The sequence below is a fragment of the Moschus berezovskii genome, chromosome 9 (genome assembly GCF_049115385.1).
Source record: "Moschus berezovskii isolate FMDL1 chromosome 9, NW_MosBer_1.0, whole genome shotgun sequence".
Classification (NCBI taxonomy): domain Eukaryota; kingdom Metazoa; phylum Chordata; class Mammalia; order Artiodactyla; family Moschidae; genus Moschus; species Moschus berezovskii.
The window spans coordinates 33,436,797-33,457,893 of record NC_142468.1 but is presented as its reverse complement, the minus strand read 5'-3'; the positions used below and the strand labels follow the sequence as shown (position 1 = coordinate 33,457,893).

Sequence of the window (21,097 nt, the reverse complement as noted above, 5' to 3'; positions counted from 1 at the left end):
GTGGTAATGGAAAGCTGCCCCTCCCTGCAAATTCCTAAACAACACTTTAGAAAAGAAACAAGAGAGAGGGGGAGGACCTTGAAGAAACTGAGCATTTTAATCCAATAAATTCTCCATGCTACCTAAGGGAACTATTTAATTGGACTAAGTTTGAGATGGATTTAAATAGCTAAATCATTTTCCTCAGTGAGTTGGGGCTTGAAAAGAAGACCAAACCTCTTAGAGATAAAGATATTACATTTTCCTCTAAATACCCAAGTTATTCAGTGAATTAAATTTACAACCATGCTACAAACATAGAAAGTACTTAGCAATATGCCTGCTATATAGAAAGTGATCGATAAATGGTAACTAGACTAAATAGGTGAAGTAAGAACTAAGAAAAGGCCACTGGATCTGGCAATTAAGAAGCTATCACTCCCTTTTGGGAGAGCAGTTTCAGCAAATGATGAGGATGGAAAGGAGCCACAGAGGATGCTCAGCCTGATCGTGAGAGTCATTACAGCCAACATTCTACAACACTCAGCCCAGCTCTCATTTTGCATTGAGACCGGAAGAGGTGTGAACTGAGTCAAGATGAAGCCTGACCTTTCCAGGTCAAGGCTCAGGATTATCATTCACTGAGCAGAAATATCGCTTCAGTTCAGTTCAGTTCAGTCGCTCAGTCGTGTCCGACTCTCCGCGACCCCATGAAACACAGCACGCCAGGCCTCCCTGTCCACCACCAACTCCCGGAGTTCACTCAAACTCATGTCCACAGAGTCGGTGATGCCATCCAGCCATTTCATTCTCTGTCGTCCCCTTCTCCTCCCGCCCCCAATCCCTCCCAGCATCAGAGTCTTTTCCAGTGAATCAACTCTTTGCATGAGGTGGCCAAAGTATTGGACTTTCAGCTTTAGCATCAGTCCTTCCAATGAACACCCAGGATTGATGTCCTTTAGAATGGACTGAAATATCCCTTCCGTTCCGTTCCGTCGCTCAGTCGAGTCCGACTCTTTGCGACTCCGTGGACTGTAGCCTACCAGGCTTCTCCGTCCATGGGATTCTCCAGGCAAGAATACCGGAGTGGGTTACCATTTCCTTCTCCAGGGGATCTTCCCGACCCAGGGATCGAACCCGGGTCTCCCACATTGGAGGCAAACGCTTTAACCTCTGAGCCACCAGAAATATCCCTTAAGAGAGTTTAAATCCTATTTCCAGAAATTGACTCCAAAGCAATTTTATGGATGAGAATGGGTTTTTTTGAGTGAGATGGCAGATACATATGAAAAAAAATTATGTATTCTAAAACAATAGCCAAGAATTCTTCATTTTAAAAAAATGATATAGATGAAAAATGGTATAGAAATGAAAAATGGTGTCGATGAAACTCATTTGCAAAGCAGACAGAGACACAGATACAGAGAACAAACATATGGATACCGAGGGGGCTGAGGGGGTGGGATGGATTGAGAGACTGGGACTGACACGTACACACTGCTATGTCTAAATCAGATAACTAATGAGAACACACTGTGTAGCACAGGGAACTCTACTCAACACTCTGTGGTGACACGAATGGAAAGGAAATCTAAGGAAGAGGGGACATATTTATATGTGTGACTGATTCATTGTGCTGTACAGCAGAAACTAATGTAACATTGTAAAGCAAGCACACTCCAATTAAATAAATATAATCCTTAAAAGATTAGTTCATTCTACTCACCCTAAAATTTTGTTTTTAAAGACAAGGCTTTCACTACTCCCCAATCTGGTAAGAATCTTGATTTTCTCAAGGCGCTCTCACCTTCCTTATCTCAGATAAAGGCTGCTTTCACCTGTGATCCCAGCCATAGTGGTTTTCTGATGACCAGTCTATAGTTCTGCTCCTTCTCCCTGAACACTGTAGGTCATTTATTCATCGGCATAGTAGTCACTCTTAGAGATACTGTGAAATGAGAAGGCTGGTCCTACCATCACATTTATCTCCCTGGGATTACTCAAGCTATCTTGCCATTAATCCAACCTCACCAATACACAAAGCCCTCAGTCCATACCCTTACTGCCTAGGTATCTCCTCTCCCAAATGCTCTTATACAACCTTTCCCCTCCCCCAAACTCAAGCTAAGACCAGGCCTGGCCTTCTTTTCTCTGCTCCTCCTCCTCTCAAAACTTACCATTCCTTTGTTCTATGATCTCATGCCCCACTCCCTTCCAGGGACAAAGTTGATCATGCCTTTCAGATGACCTGGCATCATTACTCAGCTTGGTTATCTAATATTAGTAAAAATACTTAATGTCACATGAAAAGATGCTAGCATGGCAATTTGTTGAAAGTGAAAGTTGCTCAGTGATGTCTGACTCTGCGACCCCATGGACTATACAGTCCATGGAATTTTCCAGGCCAGAATACTGGAGTGGGTAGCCCTTCCATTCTCCAGGGGATCTTCCCAACCCAGGGGTCGAACCCAGGTCTCCCACATTGCAGGCAGATTCTTTTCCAGCTGAGCCACCAGGGAGGCTGAAGAATACTGGAATGGGAAGCCTATCCCTTCTCCAGTGGATCTTCCCAACCCAGGAATAGAACCAGGGTCTCCTGCATTGCAGGTGGATTCTTATCAGCTGAGCTAGGTTATTCATTAGAAAAATGCAAATCAAAACCACAGTGAGATACCACGTCATGCCCACAAGGATGGATATAATAAAAAATGTCAAAAATAACAAGGATAGCAAGTTTAACTAGAGTATGGAGATGGGAACCCTTGTGCATTGCTGCAGAAATCTAAAATGATGCACCTTCTATGGAAGACAGTTTGGCAGCTCCTCAAAAATATAACTATAGAATTACCATATGACTCAGCAATTCTACTCCTAGATATATACCCAAAAGACTTGAATACTTGCACTCAAACAAGTACTTACACACAAATATTCATTATATCACTATTCACAATAACTGAAAGGTAGAAACACTCAAATATCCACCAACAAATGCATGGATAAATTGTGTTATATCCATGTAATAGAATACTGTTCAGCTGTTTAGGAAAAAAAAAAAAAAGCGAAATACTGGAATAGGCATCAGCAATGTGGATGAACTTTGAAAACATTACATTAAGTCAAAGAAGCCAGACATGAAAACTCACGTGTTGCTTGACTCCATTCATATGAAGTACTCAGAATAGTTAAATACAAGGAGACAGCCAGAGTAGAAGGGAGGATGGGGGGAAAGGAGGTAGGGAGTAACTGCTTATGAAGATGAGGTTTTACTTTGGAGTGATTAAAGTGTTTTGGAACTAGATAGAGATGATGCTTATACAATAGTGTCTATGTACTAAATAGCACTGGATTGTTCACTTTAAAATGGTTCATTTTATGTTAGGTGAATTTCACCTCAATTTGTTAAAAAAAAAATCCTTACATGTGCTTAAGACCATGAAAATGTAACCCAGAGCAAGAATACACAGCCTATAAACATCTTGAGCATAGAGGTTATATCTCATAATAATTTATGTCCCCTATAGAGGCTATCAAAGTGCTTGGGATATAGATAATAAATCTATAGGATGAATGAATAAGTGAATCCATTTCCAGTGCTATGTATTTTGTAACTGCCAATTCTGCATCTCATCAGAAGATGATTTCATACATAAGTTGCAAAGCATTTTGGGCTACAAAATCCTTTCCTGTGTCCTAATACTTTCAGACTTAGTAAGAAATTTGTATCATTCTTTTCCGCAACTAAAAATTGTACACTTTGCTATCCTGGTTACAGAGATGACCCTGACTGAAAAATCTTGCCCCAAGAATGAGTGATGTCAGCATCTCATTATCAAAGTTTTTCTCTTTACAAAGCTTTCATGTTCTTACAGAGAATGTTCCAGTTAAACGTTCAGTTCAGTTCAGTCTCTCAGTCGTGTCCAACTCATTACAACCCCATGAATCGCAGCACGTCAGGCCTCTCTGTCCATCACCAACTCCTGGAGTTTACTCATACTCATGTCCATTGAGTCGATGATATCATCCAACCATCTCATCCTCTGTCATCCCCTTCTCCTCCTGCCCTCAATCTTTCCCAGCAGCAGAGTCTTTTCAAATGAGTCAGTTCTTCACATCAGGTGGCCAAACTATTGGAGTTTCAGCTTCAACATCAGTCCTTCCAATGAACACTCAGGATTGATCTCCTTTAGAATGGACTGGTTGGATCTCCTTGCAGTATAAGGGACTCTCAAGAGTCTTCTCCAGCACCACAGTTCAAAAGCATCAATTCTTCGGCGCTCAGCTTTCTTCACAGTCCAACTCTCACATCCATACATGACCACGGGAAAAACCATAGCCTTGACTAGGTGGACCTTTGTTGGCAAAGTAATGTCTCTGCTTTTTAATATGCCATCTAGGTTGGTCATCACTTTCCTTCCAAGGAGTAAGCGTCTTTTAATTTCATGGCTGCAATCAGCATCTGCAGTGATTTTGGAGCCTCCCAAAATAAAGTCTGACACTGTTTCCACTGTTTCCCCATCTATTTCCCATGAAGTGATGGGACCAGATGCCATGATCTTAGTTTTCTGAATGTTGAGCTTCAAGCCAACATTTTCACTCTCCTCTTTCACTTTCATCAAGAGGCTCTTTAGTTCTTCTTCACTTTCTGCCATAAGGGTGGTGTCATCTGCATATCTGAGGTTATTGATATTTCTCCCAGCAATCTTGATTCCAGCTTGTGCTTCATCCAGTCCAGTGTTTCTCATGATGTACTCTGCATAGAAGTTAAATAAGCAGGGTGACAATATACAGCCTTGACGTACTCCTTTTCCTATTTGGAATCAGTCTGTTGTTCCATGTCCAGTTTATCTGTTGCTTGCTCTAATCTGTTGACCTGCATATAGGTTTCTCAAGAGGCAGGTCAGGTGGTCTAGTATTCCCATCTCTTACAGAATTTTCCACAATTTATTGTGATCCACACAGTCAAAGGCTTTGGCATAGTCGATAAAGCAGAAAGAGATGTTTTTCTGAAACTCTCTTGCTTTTTTGATGATCCAGCAGATGTTGCCAATTTGATCTCTTGTTCCTCTGCCTTTTCTAAAACCAGCTTGAACATCTGGAAGTTCACAGTTCACATATTGCTGAAGCCTGGTTTGGAGAATTTTGAGCAATGAGATGAGTGCAATTGTGCAGTAGTTTGAGCATTCTTTGGCATTGCCTTTCTTTAGGATTGGAATGAAAACTGATCTTTTCCAGTCCTGTGGTCACTGCTGAGTTTTCCAAATTTGCTGACATATTGAGTTTAACTTTAAGCCCCTTAGAATTCAGGGTTGTAACTAATTGCAAGGAAGGGATAACCCTGTTGTAGCACAAGGTCACTAACCCTTTCAAACATGAAACAGAGTTGAATTTCCTGTAACGAGTTGAATCTTTTTCCCAGGCCCTGATTCTGGACTGAATTTATTTTGTAGCTCATTCAGTATCTCAAGTCCTAAAGTCTCTTTCAAGACACCGTTACTTTATTGCCTAACTTGACTCCAGGTGAGATAACGTAAAAACATTTTTGAGGTTTACATACTTAATTGTGATCCTCTTCCCCAAGTTAAATATAGGAGGAAACAGACTCAATGGAGCTTTTGCTTTTTGTCTCAGTGATGTGGCATTTTCAGAATTCCAGTACAAGTTTATCAATACCAAAAATACAAATCTGTTTCCCAAAGCCAGATATGTCCTTGGAAGGAGAGTGTTAATGATAAATATAATTAAGAACTAACTGGAACTATCCTCTTAGAAGGCACTGTTTATACTCGGCCTTGATAATAAGGCACCAGAGTCAACTGAAGTTATTGCTTTTATAATAAAAATGCTTAAAAGCCATGATACAACTAAAAAAATTAAAATGCAGATTGTTTCAGTTTAACAAGCAATTTCACATAGCTTATTTACTTTGATCTTTCCCACTGCCAATGAGATGAGTGAGACAGTTATTGTTACTTGTATTTAAAATTTAGAAACTGAGACTTAAGAATTTTAGGAACTGGCTCAAGGTCGCAGATGGAGACCTTGAATCCAGGTCTTCAGAAGCCTCTCACTTCTATACTGAAGCTTCTAATTCCTGTTCCCCAAAAACAATCGCAAACCACCAAAATGATTAGAGATTTTTGCTGAGGCATTCCTGTCTAGATCGCCTCCTTTTGCCTTGCAGAAGGACTTACTATGCCCTCAGCTCCTGCTGCAGCCCCATCAGTTTCTATATACCACTGACTATACTAAAGACACCACATGGGTGGGAGTTGAGTGCCTTCTTCATCTATCACGTACCCAGCTGCTGTTTACTGAAGACTTCAGCAAAGAGCAGTGGGATCCTCACCCCATTTCTGATGTGATTTTTAATTTCCTGCTATTCCCCAAATCTTCTTTCATTAAGTGCCCTCCTCCCATGTACAAATATGTACCCTTTCCAAAAGCAGAGAGGCCTAATGTCATGTGTTGTGATAGCTGTGATTTTTCTGGCTCCTGAATTTTTTTCTTTCTCTCCTGTAGTTAATACTTGCACTGCACGGTGCTTTAGCCTGGCAAAGAGCAGAGCCTGTTCCGACGAGCTTCCTCTGAGTCCTGCTTACCCTTCCCTGAGTTACTGCAGCACCATGATGCCACAGGATTCATCCCCATCCCGCTGCTTCCCTGGCTCCTCATCTTTCCCCACTGCCCCTGCACATCCCAGAGGTGGATGTCCCAGCCCATGGCTTTATGGACCATGAGCAAACCCAGCTGAATTTCTTCCCTAACATTATTTGATGTTGTTAACTAACAATGCTGGTTTTGATTCTAAATCTTGAGAAAGTGCCAGATTTGCTAAAGGTTTTTGGGGAAGTGAATATCCCCAGGGGTTCTTCCTGTCATGGAGTCCTTGATAACAACTCACTACTTCCTTCCCTCTGGGTCTTCCTTCCCTTCTGAGAGGAAACTGATGGCAGTTCATAAACACTTGGGTTCTTTCTATTCTTTTTACTCTTTTGGACCAGGCATGGGAGAGACAACAGGCAGCTACCATGCTCATGATGACCCTAGCACACTGCCTCAGCACATTGCCTTCCATGCACAACTCATCCCCCTTCCCAGATGAACAGATAAGGTATATTGTCCTCTATGCAAACATCCCGCAAGTTCCACACTAGTTTCTGTCTCACTCTTGTGGTTGCTAGAACGTCAACACTGTTCTTTTTTTTTAATTTATAATTGATGGATAATTGCCTTACAATATTGGTTTCATTTCTGCCATACATCAACATGAGTTAGCTATAGGTGTACATGTGTTCCCTCCTTCTTGAGCCTCCCTCCCTCTTCCCACCCTTTCCCACCCCTCTAGGCTGTTACAGAGAACCAGTATGAGTTCCTTGAGTCATACAGCAAATTTCCACTGGCTCTCCATTTTACATATGGTAGTGTATATTATCCCATACTACTCTCTCCATTCATCTCACCCTCTCCCTCCTGCACCCTAACATGTTCCTAAGTATGTTCTCTACATCTGCATCTCCACAGCTTTTCTCCAAATAGGTTCATCAGTACCATCTTTCTAGATTCCATGTATATGCATTGATATACGATATTTGTTTTTCTCTTTCTGAACACTGTTCTCGCTCCTTCTGACTCATCCCCGCATCGCCAGATATCATGCTGACCAACACAGGTTCTCCTAACTCTACTGGTCCAAGTATTCTATTTCTACCAAGAAAACATAAACACAAATATTCCCAGAAATCCTTAACCACAAACAAAGCTTCTTATAAGTGACCTTTCCATACACACATATGAAAGAGCCCAATAAATTCTCCTATGTTAAAAACATAGCTTTTCCTCCTGCATAGTCCTACCAAGCTCTCCCACACTTGAGAAATGAGCTTTTACATATATTTCATCTTTCCTAATAAAAAGTATCCAAACTCCTCATCATTCCCATTGTGTGCATTTCCCTCACCCCTCTCTTCTCAACCAGGGCTGCTTACCTTCTCAGCTCATGTTCATTACTAACTCTTCAAAACTGTACTTTGTGAGGCGTTTATGACGTACCACACAATAAGGTAGCCACTTGCTAGAAGTCATGCATCTACAAAATAGGCTGTGAGTCCATGGGTTTTCAGAAAGAACAGAGCTCGGAACCCTTAAAGCTACTATTTCTGCCTTCAGCAAAGCAGAAAAAGAAGCTGCTGCCTGAGTGAAAATGAATCCCACTGTGATACAAGACGATGAAAAGCTAGCTGTCATCATCACTGCTCTTTAGTAGGTGAAAAAACTGGGGTTCAGGTAAGTGAAGTGCATTGCCCAGACATTCACAGCTGACAAGTGGCAGAGCTGGACCTCAACCCTCTGACTGCAGGCATAACCATGGCACCAACCTGTCATTACAACCAGGTTGTCTTGCCCCAATTGCAACAAACTTGCTGCTAGTAGTTTGGCTTCCTTTTGTGGCTTTCCTCAAGGTTTAGAAATGACCAGACAGTGCCGAGCAGCAAAAATGTTGAGCCTCCTGCAGTGCTCATGTCCAGCTGAGATGGGAAAGGTGACTCTGCATGCTCTTTTCAGCTTCATGCAGAAGTGCCCAGCGGACAAGCCAGTTAGGGGTAGCACAGTGTAGAGCAGGAAGCTCTGGCTCTGGGGCCAGCTTGACAGGATTTGTACTCCTACCTGGCCTGGTACCTGTTAGTGAGGCAGCATCAAGAAGTTACTTAACACTTCTGAATCTCCTATCCCAGGGACAAAGAAAGAGAAAGGAAGAGAGAGAGAAAGGAAAGAAAGAAACTAGAATCTACCAGAATGAGTTAATTTTCAGATTTAAGATTATAATCTATGTGATATATATGTATATATTTCTCCTAGAACCAAGGGTTCAATATCTTCTAATTCATTATTTGCAGTGACTTCATAGACTAGAACTACTGTGAATAAGGAAAACCAACTGTATTAACCACAAAAAGGAATGAATCATATGTTACAATGTGGATGAAACTTGAAAACATTATGCTCAGTAAAAGGAACCAGATGTGAAAGGTATGTACAAGTCCACTTATATGAAATGTCCCGAACAGGCAAATCCATGGAAACATAAAGAAGATTAATGGTTTCTAGAGCCTGTAGGTAGAGGGAAGTGGAAGTGATTGCCAATAGGTATGGGGTTTCTTTCTGGAGTGATGAAAATGTTATAGAATTAGTGGTGATGGTTTCTTACTTTTGGATGAAAACCATTAAATTCTGTGCTTTTAAAAGATGCTTTATGGTATGTGAATTATATTTTGATTTTTAGAAACAATGGTATTCTTCTACACACCTGTTATAACACCTAAAATCTAACAACAACAACAAAAAAAATCATGATCATTCCAAGTATTAACAAGGATGTGGAAGAATTAGAACTCTCATACACTGTTGGTGGGAATGTTAAATGGTGCAACAACTGGAAAATTGGTACTTTTCCATAAAGTTAGACATACACCTAACATATAACTCAGCAGTCTCACTCCTAGGTTCATCAAAGTGAAATTAAAAGCTGTGTTCACACAGAAATGTGTATGTGAATGTTTATAGCAGTTTTATTTGTAATCACCATAATCTGGAAAATGGATTTAAAAATTGTGGCATACAGAGCTAGAACAAATAATCCAAAAATTTATATGAAATCACAAAAGACCAGAACTGCCAAAGCAATCCTGAGGAAAAATAACAAAGCTGGAGGCATAACTCTCCCAGACTTCAGACAATGATACAAAGCTACAGTAATCAATACAGTATGGTGCTGGCACAAAAACAGACATATAGATCAATGGAATGGAATAGAGAGCCCAGAAATAAACTCACGCACTTGCAGTCAATTAATCTTCAACAAAGGAAGCAAGAATATACAATGGAGAAAAGACAAGTGGTGCTGGGACAGCTGGACAGCCATAAATCAATGAAGTTAGAACACTCCCTCACACAACATACAAAAATATAGTCAAAATGACTTAAAGATTTAGCTTTTAGACATGATACCATAAAATTCTAGAAGAGAACATAGGAAAAACATTCTGATATAAACTGTAGCAAAACATTTTTAGATCAGCATCCTGAAGTGAAAGAACTAAAAGGAAAAGTAAACAAATGGGACATAATCAAATTTATAAGGTTTTTCACAGCAAAGGAAACCATAAAAAAAATGAAAAAATAACCTACAGAATGGGAGAAGATATTTACAAATGATGAAACTGACAATGGATCAATTTCCAAAATATAAAAACAGCTCAAACAACTCAAAAAACCACCTCAAACCCAGTCAAAAAATGGACAAAACGCTAAGTATTAATACGTTATTTCTCCAAAGAAGACATATAGATGAACAACAGGCTCATAAAAAGATCTTCAACACTACTAGCTATTCAGTTCAGTTCAGTTCATTTCAGTCGCTCAGTCGTGTCCAACTCTTTGGGACCCCATGAATCACAGCACGCCAGGCCTCCTTGTCCATCACCAACTCCCGGAGTTCACTCAAACTCATGTCCATCGAGTCGGTGATGCAATCCAGTCATCTCATTCTCTGTCGTCCCCTTCTCCTCCTGCCTCCAATCCCTCCCAGCATCGGAGTCTTTTCCAGTGAGTCAACTCTTCGCATGAGGTGGCCAAAGTATTGGAGTTTCAGCTTTAGCATCAGTCCTTCCAATGAACACCCAGGACTGATCTCCTTTAGAATGGACTGGTTGGATCTCCTTGCAGTCCAAGGGACTCTCAAGAGTCTTCTCCAACACCACAGTTCAAAAGAGCACATCATGAGGGACACTGGGCTAAAAGAAGCACAAATTGGAATCAAGATTGCCAGGAGAAATATCAATAACCTCAGATATGCAGATGACACCACCCTTATGGCAGAAAGTAAAGAGGAACTCAAAAGCCACTTGATGAAAGTGAAAGAGGAGAGTGAAAAGGTTGGCTTGAAGCTCAACATTCAGAAAACAAAGGTCATGGCATCTGGTCCTATCACTTCATGGGAAATAGATGGGGAAACAGTGGAAACTGTCAGACTTTATTTTTTGGGGGCTCCTAAATCACTGCAGGTGGTGACTGCAGCCATGAAATTAAAAGACGCTTACTCCTTGGAAGGAAAGTTTTGACCAACCTAGACAGCATATTAAAAAGCAGAGACATTACTTTGCCAACCAAGGTTTGTCTAGTCAAGGCTATGGTTTTTCCAGTGGTCATGTATGGATGTGAGAGTTGGACTGTGAAGAAAGCTGATCACCAAAGAATTGATGCTACTAGTTATTAGAGAAATGCAAATCACAGTGACAATGAAGTACATACCAGTCAGAGAGGCTATCATAAAAAAAAAAATCTACAAATAATAGATCCTGGAAAGGGTGTGGAGAAAACAGAACCCACCTATACTGTTGGTAGGAATGTAAATTGGTGCAGCCATTATAAAAAACAGTATGAACTTTCCTTATAATATTAAAAGTAGAGCTACAGTATGATCTGGCAATCCCACTCCTGGGCATATATCAGGAAAGGATGAAAACTCTTATTCAAAAAGATACACGCATCTCAATGTTCATAGTAGCACTACTTATAACAGTTAAGACATGGAACATAACTTCATATGTCTTCCATGAGCAGATATATCAATAACCTCAGATATGCAGATGACACCACATTTATGGCAGAAAGTGAAGAACTAAACAGCCTCTTGATGAAAGTAAAACAGGATAGTGAAAAAGTTGGCTTATAGCTCAAAGTTCAGAAAACTAAGATCATGGCATCTGGTCTCATCACTTCATGGCAAATAGATGGGGAAACAATGGAAACAGTGACAGACTATTTTTGGGGGCTCCAAAATCACTGCAGATGGTGACTGCAGCCATGAAATTAAAAGACTCCTTGGAAGAAAAGTTATGACCAACATAGACAGCATATTAAAAAGCAGAGACATTACTTTGCCAACAAAGGTCCATCTAGTCAAGGCTATGGTTTTTCCAGTAGTCATGTATGGATGTGAGAGTTGGCCTATAAAGAAAGCTGAGTGCCAAAGAATTGATGCTTTTGAACTGTGGTGCTGGAGAAGACTCTTGAGAGTCCTTTGGACTGCAGGAAGATCCAACTAGTTCATCCTAAAGGAAATCAGTCCTGAATATTCATCGGGAAGATTGATGTTGAAGTTGAAATTCCAATCCTTTGGCCATCTGATGTGAAGAACTGCTGCTGCTAAGTCACTTCAGTCATGTCCGACTCTGTGTGACCCCATAGATAGCAGCCCAGCAGGCTCCGCTGTCCCTGGGATTCTCCAGGCAAGAACACTGGAGTGGGTTGCCATTTCCTTCTCCAATTCATGAAAGTGAAAAATGAAAGTGAAATCGCTTAGTTGTGTCTGACTCTTCACAACCCCGTGGACTGCAGCCTACCAGGCTCCTCCATCCATGGGATTTTCCAGGCAAGAGTACTGGAGTGGGTTGCCATTGCCTTCTCTGTGTGAAGAACTGACTCATTTGAAAAGACCCTGATCCTAGGAAAGAATGAAGGCGGAAGGAGAAGGGGACAGCAGAGGATGAGATGGTTGGATGACATCACCGATTCAATGGACATGACTCTGAGTATACTCCAAGAGTTGGTGATGGACAGGAAGGCCTGGCGTGCTGCAGTCCATGGGGTCACAAAGAGTCGGACACGACCGAGTGACTGAACTGATACTCATAAGACATGGAAGCAACTTAAGTGTCCATCAACAGATGAATGGATAAGGAAGAGTTGATACACACACACACACACATACATATACACACAATGGAATATTACTCAGCCATTCAGCCATGAAAAAGAATGAAATCATGCCTGCCATTTGGATGGATCTAGAGACAATCACACTGAGTGAAGTAAGTAGGATAAAGACAAATATTATATGATACCACTTATATGTGGAATCTATTAATACAAATGAATCTATATGCAAAACAGAAACAGACTCACAGGTATAGAAAACAAACTTATGGTTACCAAAGGGGAAAGTTGGGGGAAGGGATAAACTAGGAATATGAGATTAACAGATACACGCTGCTGCTGCTGCTGCTGCTAAGTCACTTCAGTCGTGTCCGACTCTGTGTGACCCCATAGATGGAAGCCCACCAGGCTCCCCCGTCCCTGGGATTCTCCAGGCAAGAACACTGGAGTGGGTTGCCATTTCCTTCTCCAATGTGTGAAAGTGAAAAGTGAAAGTGAAGTCGCTCAGTCGTGTCCAACCCTTAGCGACCCCACGGACTGCAGCCTACGAGGCTCCTCCATCCGTGGGATTTTCTAGGCAATAGTACGGGAGTGGCTTGCTATTGCCTTCTCCTCAGATACACGCTACTACATATAAAATAGATAAACAGCAAGGATTTACTATATAGCACAGAGGACTATATTCAGTATTTTGCAATTACCTTTAATGGAATACACCTGAAACTAACACGATATATCAACTACAATTCAATTTTAAAAGTTGTGGTATAGCATAACAAGGGAATACTATTCAACAACAGACTATTGATAGAAGTAATGACATGGATGAATCTCAAATGCATCATGCTAAGTGAAACAAGGAATAGTCAAGAAAAACTACATATTGTATGATTTCATTTATATGAAATTCTGGAAAAGGCAAAACTAAAGGCATAAAAACAACCAGCAATTGCCAAAGGTTGAAGATGGGGGCAGGATATAACTACCAAGGGGTAACATGAGGGAATTTTGGGGGGCAGTGTGAATGATCAAACTATTCCGTATCTTGATTGTGGTGATGACTATAGGACTCTATCATATCTCATATAACTATACATCAAAATGTGGATTTTATTGTATGTGAATTAAAATAAAATTTTAAAAACTTACTAAAGAAAAATCCAACTTCATAATCACTTCATAGATCATTTCTTCCTTTTTAAACTGATTTTTGGGAAAGTAGTGACTTAGGCTAGTCTCTTAAGGGTAGTTGGGTACCTCGGTATACAAGAGTCAGGATGAATTTTACGGGCCAGAACAGCACAAGCAGCCATGCCGTAGGTCATGCTCAGTGTCCCATATGCCACATCATCAAGGGGCCAAGGCTACCTTCACAGAAGCCCTTCCTGGAGGGTCTCCCTCCCTGCATAGAGAGATATACAAAAGGTAGACATAGTCAGAACCTCTTCCAAACAGGCCAAGGAGAATGGCATATTTCCAGTTGCAGAATGTTCTGAGAGAAAACAAAGGCAGAGGTGCAGCTGGGCAGACTGGGGCAATGTGGCAGGGACAGGGATGAGAACAGGCACCAAAATAGGGACAAGAAGAAAGGAGATGGGCAGGAGGAGAGTGGCTACCATTTACTGATCACCTATTCTGTGCTGAGCTCTGATCTTCAGTTCAGCTCAGTCACTCAGTCGTGTCCGACTCTCCACGACCCCATGAATCACAGCACGCCAGGCCTCCCTATCCATCACCAACTCCCGGAGGTCACTCAAACTCATGTCCACAGAGTCGGTGATGCCATCCAGCCATCTCATTCTCGGTCGTCCCCTTCTTCTCCCGCCCCCAACCCTTCCCAGCATCAGAGTCTTTTCCAGTGAGTCAACTCGTCGCATGAGGTGACCAAAGTATTGCAGTTTCAGCTTTAGCATCAGTCCTTCCAATGAACACCCAGGATCGATCTCCCTTAGAATGGACTGGTTGGATTTCCTTGCGGTACAAGGGACTCTCAAGAGTCTTCTCCAACACCACAGTTCAAAAGCATCAATTCTTCGGCGATCAGCTTTCTTCACAGTCCAACTCTCACATCCATACATGACCACGGGAAAAACCATAGCCTTGACTAGACGGACCTTGGTTGGCAAAGTAATGTCTCTGCTTTTTAATATACTATCAAGGTTTGTCATAACTTTCCTTCCAAGGAGCAAGCGTCTTTTAATTTCCTGGCTGCAATCAGCATCTGCAGTGATTTTGGAGCCCAAAAAAATAAAGTCTGACACTGTTTCCACTGTTTTTCCATCTATTTCCCATGAAGTGATGGGACCAGATGCCATGATCTTTGTTTTCTGAATACACTTTGTAAACAGCATTTCAGTATTTTCTATGGCATATGTGCTTCTGGTTATAATCATGGGTCATTTTAAAGATAAAAAAATATTAATTCTACCTAAAACAATTATGGATTTTTAGTTATATTCCATTTATGGCTTTTCATTCATGGTGGTAATATGGTTTCCTTTTTCAATTACTTGTTTTTCTTCAAGTCAACCTATGGCAAATTTTAAATAATTGGCAAAAACTATAAAGGCATGAAATTTAGGAAACCCAGCATTATCTTTTTTGATCTCAAAATCACCTAGCATGAGGTAGGTATAATTAGACCCAGGTTACAGAAGAGGAAACTGAGGTTCCAAGAGGTCAAGTAACACTTAAGTCACATAACTACTGATAGAGTTGGAATTTAACATCAGGTCCTTCTGACTATAAAACATATCGCCCAGTCAGGTGACCCCACCACCCAAGACCTCCCCCAATACCATCTTTGTGGTATTAAAAAGAAACCCATGAGCTGCATTGCATGATGATTCAACACACCAACTTGAATCACATATTATCACCCACCAACCCCATGACCTTGCGTAGGTAACTTACATTCCCTAAGCTATGTTTCCCTTATCTGAAAGTGGGATTGCTAATGCCTGTCTTGTGCATCAGTAATAAGGATTTTGTTTTTATTGGAGGATAATTGCTTTACAATATTGTATTGGTTTTTGCCATACATCAACATGAATCAGCCACAAGTATACATATGCCCCCTCCCTCCTGAACCCTCATTCCATCTCTCTCCCCACCCCACTCCTCTAGTTTGTCACAGAACACCAGGTTGAGCTCCCTGTGTCACACAGCAAATTTCCACTTGCTATCTATTTTACATAAGGTAATGTATATGTTTCCATGCTATTCTTTCCCACCCTCTTCTCCCTCTGGGTCCACGAGTCTGTTCTCTATGTCAGCATCTTCATTGCTGCCCTCAGTTCAGTTCACTTCAGTTCAGTCACTCAGTTGTGTCCGACTGTCCGCGACCCCATGAATCACAGCACGCCAGGCCTCCCTGTCCATCACCAACTCCCGGAGTACACTCAAACTCATGTCCACAGAGTCGGTGATGCCATCCAGCCATCTCATTCTCCGTCGTCCCCTTCTCCTCCCGCCCCCAACCTTTCCCAGCATCAGAGTCTTTTCCAGTGAGTCAACTCGTCGCATGAGGTGGCCAAAGTATCGCAGTTTCAGCTGCCCTACAAATAGGTTTATCAGAACCATCTTTCTAGATTCCATGCGCATGCATTAATATGCAATATCTGTCTTTCTCGTGAGAAATCCATAATTTGACTATCTTGGGCCAGGTCTCAAAAAGCCCCTAGAGGGAGGAGGGGATTGCGACACACAAACTTGAGTCACAGACTCCTCCCTAAGAAGATCCCGCCGGCGCCAAGAATTAAGAAACTCCTCCCAAGAAAAGTCCCGCCGGCGCCAAAAGTCGAGCCAATCAGGAAAAGAGGGAAACCCCCCCCCCCTAAAAACCGCGCGCGTATAAGCTGGCCAATGAGCTTCCGTGCATGTATAAACTGGCCAATGAGCTTCTGCCAGCTTGATCTTTTGAACAGAAATAGGTGCTTATGTATCCTGGAACCTGTCCCCGCCATATTTGGTTTTCTTTTAAACCAACCAATGAAAACCCTGTAACCAAGCTTCTCGCTTCTGTACCCGCGCTTTCTGCATCCCGACCCCATAAAAACCCCCTGCTCCAGCCGTTGGGCGCGCAAGTCCACCGAGAGACTTTGTCGCCCCAGGTACCTGTGTATCTGAATAAACCTCTTGCTGTTTGCATCCGAACGTGAATGGTCTCGCTGTTCCCTGGGAAGGGTCTCCCTTGTGGGAAAGATACTCCACGGAGGTCTTTCATTTGGGGGCTCGTCCGGGATCCGGAGACCCCCCCTCGCCCAGGGACCACCGACCCCTCGTCGGGAGGTAAGCTGGCCAGCGTTTTATGTTTTACTGTTTTATGTTTTCGTGCTTTCTGTGTGTCTGTTGTGGTGCGACTTGAGTTTCAGCTGAAACAATCTGTATCTGGCGGAGTCAGGAAGGAGCTGACGAGCTCGAACTTCCCTCCGCAAGCCTGGAAGACGTTCCAAGGCTAACTGGAGCCCGATTTTTCGGTGCTCATCCGTCTCAGTTCACGACCAGAGTCGGACTTTTCGGGGCTCCGCCCTTGTCCGAGGGGTACGTGAAACTTCAGGGAGGCGAGGGATCCGGACCCTCATCTACGCCTCCATCCGAGCTTTTGTTTTCAGTTTTGCGCAAAAACCGTGCCATGCGATTTTGGTGTATTAGTCTCTGTGTCGTGTTTGTTTGTCTTATAACAGGAGTACTCTTACTAGAAAAAATGGGTCAATCTCTAACCACCCCCCTGAGTCTTACTTTACAGCATTGGAAAGATGTCCAAGACATCGCCCATAACCAGTCAGTAGAAGTCCGAAAAAAGAAATGGACAACCTTTTGCTCGTCCGAGTGGCCCTCCTTCAATGTGGGCTGGCCACAGGATGGGACCTTTAACTTTGATATTATTTTCCAGGTAAAGGCAAGAGTGATGGATCCCGGGCCCCCTGGTCATCCCGACCAAGTGGCATACATCGTGACTTGGGAAGCCCTGGCCTACGACCCTCCGCCATGGGTCAAGCCCTTCGTCAATCCCAAGCGCCCTCTTCCCCCATCGGCCCCTGCCCTTCCACCTCTCCCCCTCCCTGCTTCGGCCCAACCGCCTACCCACTCGTCCGGGATCCCTCTGACTGGGGAGAATAACGCTCTCCCGGCAGAAGGGGTTCATCAGCCCGGAGGAGGGCTGATTATAGCACCGGTGCAAGGTCTGTTCAGGGGTGATCGCCGTAGCCGGCATAAGGCCGAGGCCCAGCATTCGCGCTGGAAGGCAGCTGGCTCTGTGGGAGAGAGGAGGTCTCTCCCGATCCGGAAACTGGTGGGCAGTGGACGCCCTTCGGTAAGGTTACTTTAAACTGCAGGAAGCCTCAGAGGTCTCAGAGACCTAGTAGTGTGTTTTCGGCGGACGTTTGTCTGTCCTCCGTTTGTCGTGTTATCGTGTGTGCCGGCATTGTCTCCGTCTCTCTCCTGTGTCTGTTCTCTGCCGTAATCTGTTCTGTGGTCATGGGTCAAGGAAGCTCTACCCCGCTCTCCCTCATGATGGATCATTTCTCTGACTTTAAATCTAGGGCGCGAGACTTGTCTCTGCTAATGAAGAGGAATAAGCTGGTGACGCTCTGCTCCTCGGAGTGGCCCACTTTTAATGTCGGGTGGCCGAGGGAGGGAACCTTCAGCCTGCCCACCATCCGGGCTCTTGGGGGAAGGTTCTCATGCCCGGCCCTTCCGGCCACCCGGACCAGATGCCCTATATCCTGGTCTGGCAAGATCTGGTGGAAAACCCACCAGCATGGATAAAGCCTTTTGTTTCTATCCTTTTCACCCATAAACCCACCTGGGATGACTGTCAGTAGCTGTTACAGGTGCTCTTCACCATGGAAGAACGGGAGCGGATTCTATCGGAAGCTCGGAAACATGTCCGGGGTGTGGACAGGAGGCCCACCCTGCAGCCGAACCTAACTGATGAGGGATTTCCATTGACCCGGCCCCAGTGGGACTTTGAGCACGCAGAAGGTAGGGAGCATCTCCGAGTGTACCGCCAGACTCTTATGGCAGGCCTCCGAGCAGCTGCCCAGAGACCAAGGAATTTGGCTAAGATAAAGTTGTTCAGGGATTGGTTTTGGCTATGGAGATTAAATGAAAATTACGCTGCGAATACAATCCCCAGAGCTCGGGTCAAGTAAAAAGGATGAATCGGACCCTAAAGGAAACATTGGCAAAATTGGCAATAGAGACTGGCGGGGACTGGGTGACTCTCCTTCCTTATCCCCTTTATTGTTTATGGGGTCCCTCCGCCGACCCCCTATAGAATTGGTCCAACTGTTTTATAAACTAGTAAATTTTATATTGTAATGTCTAATTCATGACTGAAGACTCACACTGTGTCTGTCTTAATATGTCTTGGTATGTCTTTGTCTCTGAGTAATATTTTTGAAGTTAATTTGTAAATGAGCTCTATTTAATTGGCTTAAAGGGTAAGCGCTTACAAATCAGATAATTCTAAATTAATAAATTCCAGGTTCAAGTAAAGTGGAAAATATTCAGTATTAAATACCTGATATTAATGTTTGTTGATCTATCTAATATAGACATGTCTTAGAGTAATTAACATTAAGTAGAATATTTTCATTGCACCTAGGTTCAACATAAATATATCTGGTACAAGTTTGTCGACAAAGAAATTACCTTGAGTGAAAAAAAAAAAAAAAAAACTTCTAAGAAATGTAAATGAGACAAGAGCTTTTAGATAAACTCTATTAAGATTAAAATGTCTGTCTAAAACAGTTTCTCTAGATTTTGGTAACCTGAATTTCTAAGGTTGTGCTAAATTAAGTAACAAAATTTTATTGAATAGCTAGGTCATTTCCAAATGAAATAAGGTTCTGAAACATTCACTACTGAATACTAACTTATAGAAAAACTAAAGATTTTAGACTATTAACAAATAATGTTTGATGCCATCCTGAGATGTTTGCTAAAATTTTTAAGTTATCACTGGTGTTTATGTTCACCAATCTATAGAATGATAATATAAAGGTCAAGTCTTGGTTGCTTAAGGGAAGTAAGATGTGTGTGTTCAGTAAAGAAGGTATGAATAATGAAGTTACATTTATGAAGGAAAAAGGTAATAGGTCTGACTTACAGTTGGCTGTTTCAGGATGGGAGAACAAATGGGTACAGAAAGTGATAAAATGGTTTTGTGGAAAGTGGACCCCAAGGAAAGAGTTTTGTGTATAAACAAACGTTTTCTTGAGATGTTAAACTGCATTTGACAATAGATTTAAGATTATTTGCCTCTTAAATGGTCTGTTCTATATTTGCCTCTGAAATCCTATATTGTTACTATGGCTGAGTGACTAGCTATTGTTTCAGTGACCTATAATCCCATCTGAGTGAGTGTTCTAAACCTTTCTGATATTTGTTGACAAAACTTCCTAAATCAATCTGATGAAGCACTTTTGGCTTCTAGCTGACTTTGGGATGCTTCAGAGGGCCCCTGAAACATCCCAAAGGGAGATATTATACTAATTGGGTTCAACTTCCATGTTAAATTACATGGGAAGTACTGTCAAGTGAATAATAAGTCTCGGGTATATTGTATGGTAAATGTTACTAATACAGATATCCTAGAAACAATTTATATATAAATTCTGATATATTCAGGTAAAATGTTGCTGTAATTCTGATTACTATCTTAAAGTGTTGTCACAGCACTAACCAAGTTTCTTGTGAAAATGCTTCCTCTTCCAGAAGATTTATAAAAAAGGACTTTTGGATAAATACAAGTTTCTGAACTGGGTAAGAAATTAAAAGATTCTAGTGAGAAACCTGATGACTGTACAAAGGTTAACAAAAGGACCGAATGAACTGGCAAATATGCTTATAACTTTTATGGTTTCTGAAAAATTACTGGTTTGAATCTGTGTTTTAATTATGACTTAACAGTAATTTGGTAAAATGGTATTTAATACACAAATTGAAGCATTTAACATTTTTCTCTGTCTGACCCCTTCAGAGACTGGAAACTCTTAGGCTTCCAGTAACTTTATCAGATAAACTAAGAAGGTTATCTCACTAACAGGTACAGAAATCTCAGTTTTGGAGACCTTAAGAAAGGGAGGAATTCACTCACATCTGTTAGGCAAAATCTGTGATAAGCCTTTGAGATGACTTTCCTAGCCCTGAAAGGTTTTAAAGTCAAGTTAAAGACTCCATAAAAGTTTCAGCAAAGCAAAAAAAAAAAAAAAAAAAGTCTATGGTTATATAAATAATCAGGTCAAGTTTATTGAGAACAGATCTATTTTGTAAACAAGTCTTAATCTGGTTATATTTGATAAAAATGAGGGTGATTTTAGGGAGAAAAAGATGTTTCAATGAATGTTGAATCCTAGTTTGTTAATGGAAGTCTGTATCTACTAAGACTCATTTC

The 21,097-nt window shown here is 41.9% G+C and overlaps 1 protein-coding gene across 1 annotated transcript; it reads left to right on the top strand.

The window, feature by feature from the left end:
• Nucleotides 1–16,328: 16,328 nt before the first annotated feature.
• On the top strand, nucleotides 16,329–18,648 carry LOC148776429 (uncharacterized). The gene is made up of 2 exons (XM_088839568.1): nucleotides 16,329–16,986; nucleotides 17,591–18,648. Exons 1-2 carry the CDS (start codon nucleotides 16,857–16,859, stop codon nucleotides 17,815–17,817), a joined length of 357 nt encoding a protein of 118 aa, XP_088695694.1. The 5' UTR covers nucleotides 16,329–16,856; the 3' UTR covers nucleotides 17,818–18,648.
• The last annotated feature ends 2,449 nt before the right edge of the window (nucleotides 18,649–21,097 follow it).

Excerpts from the sequence above, each read along its gene's own strand:
- LOC148776429 (XM_088839568.1), top strand. The coding sequence starts at position 16,857 with ATGGTCTCGCTGTTCCCTGGGAAGGGTCTCCCTTGTGGGAAAGATACT. Across the intron at positions 16,987-17,590 it reads CACCGACCCCTCGTCGGGAG|GTAAAGGCAAGAGTGATGGA; the intron begins GTAAGCTGGCCA and ends ATTATTTTCCAG.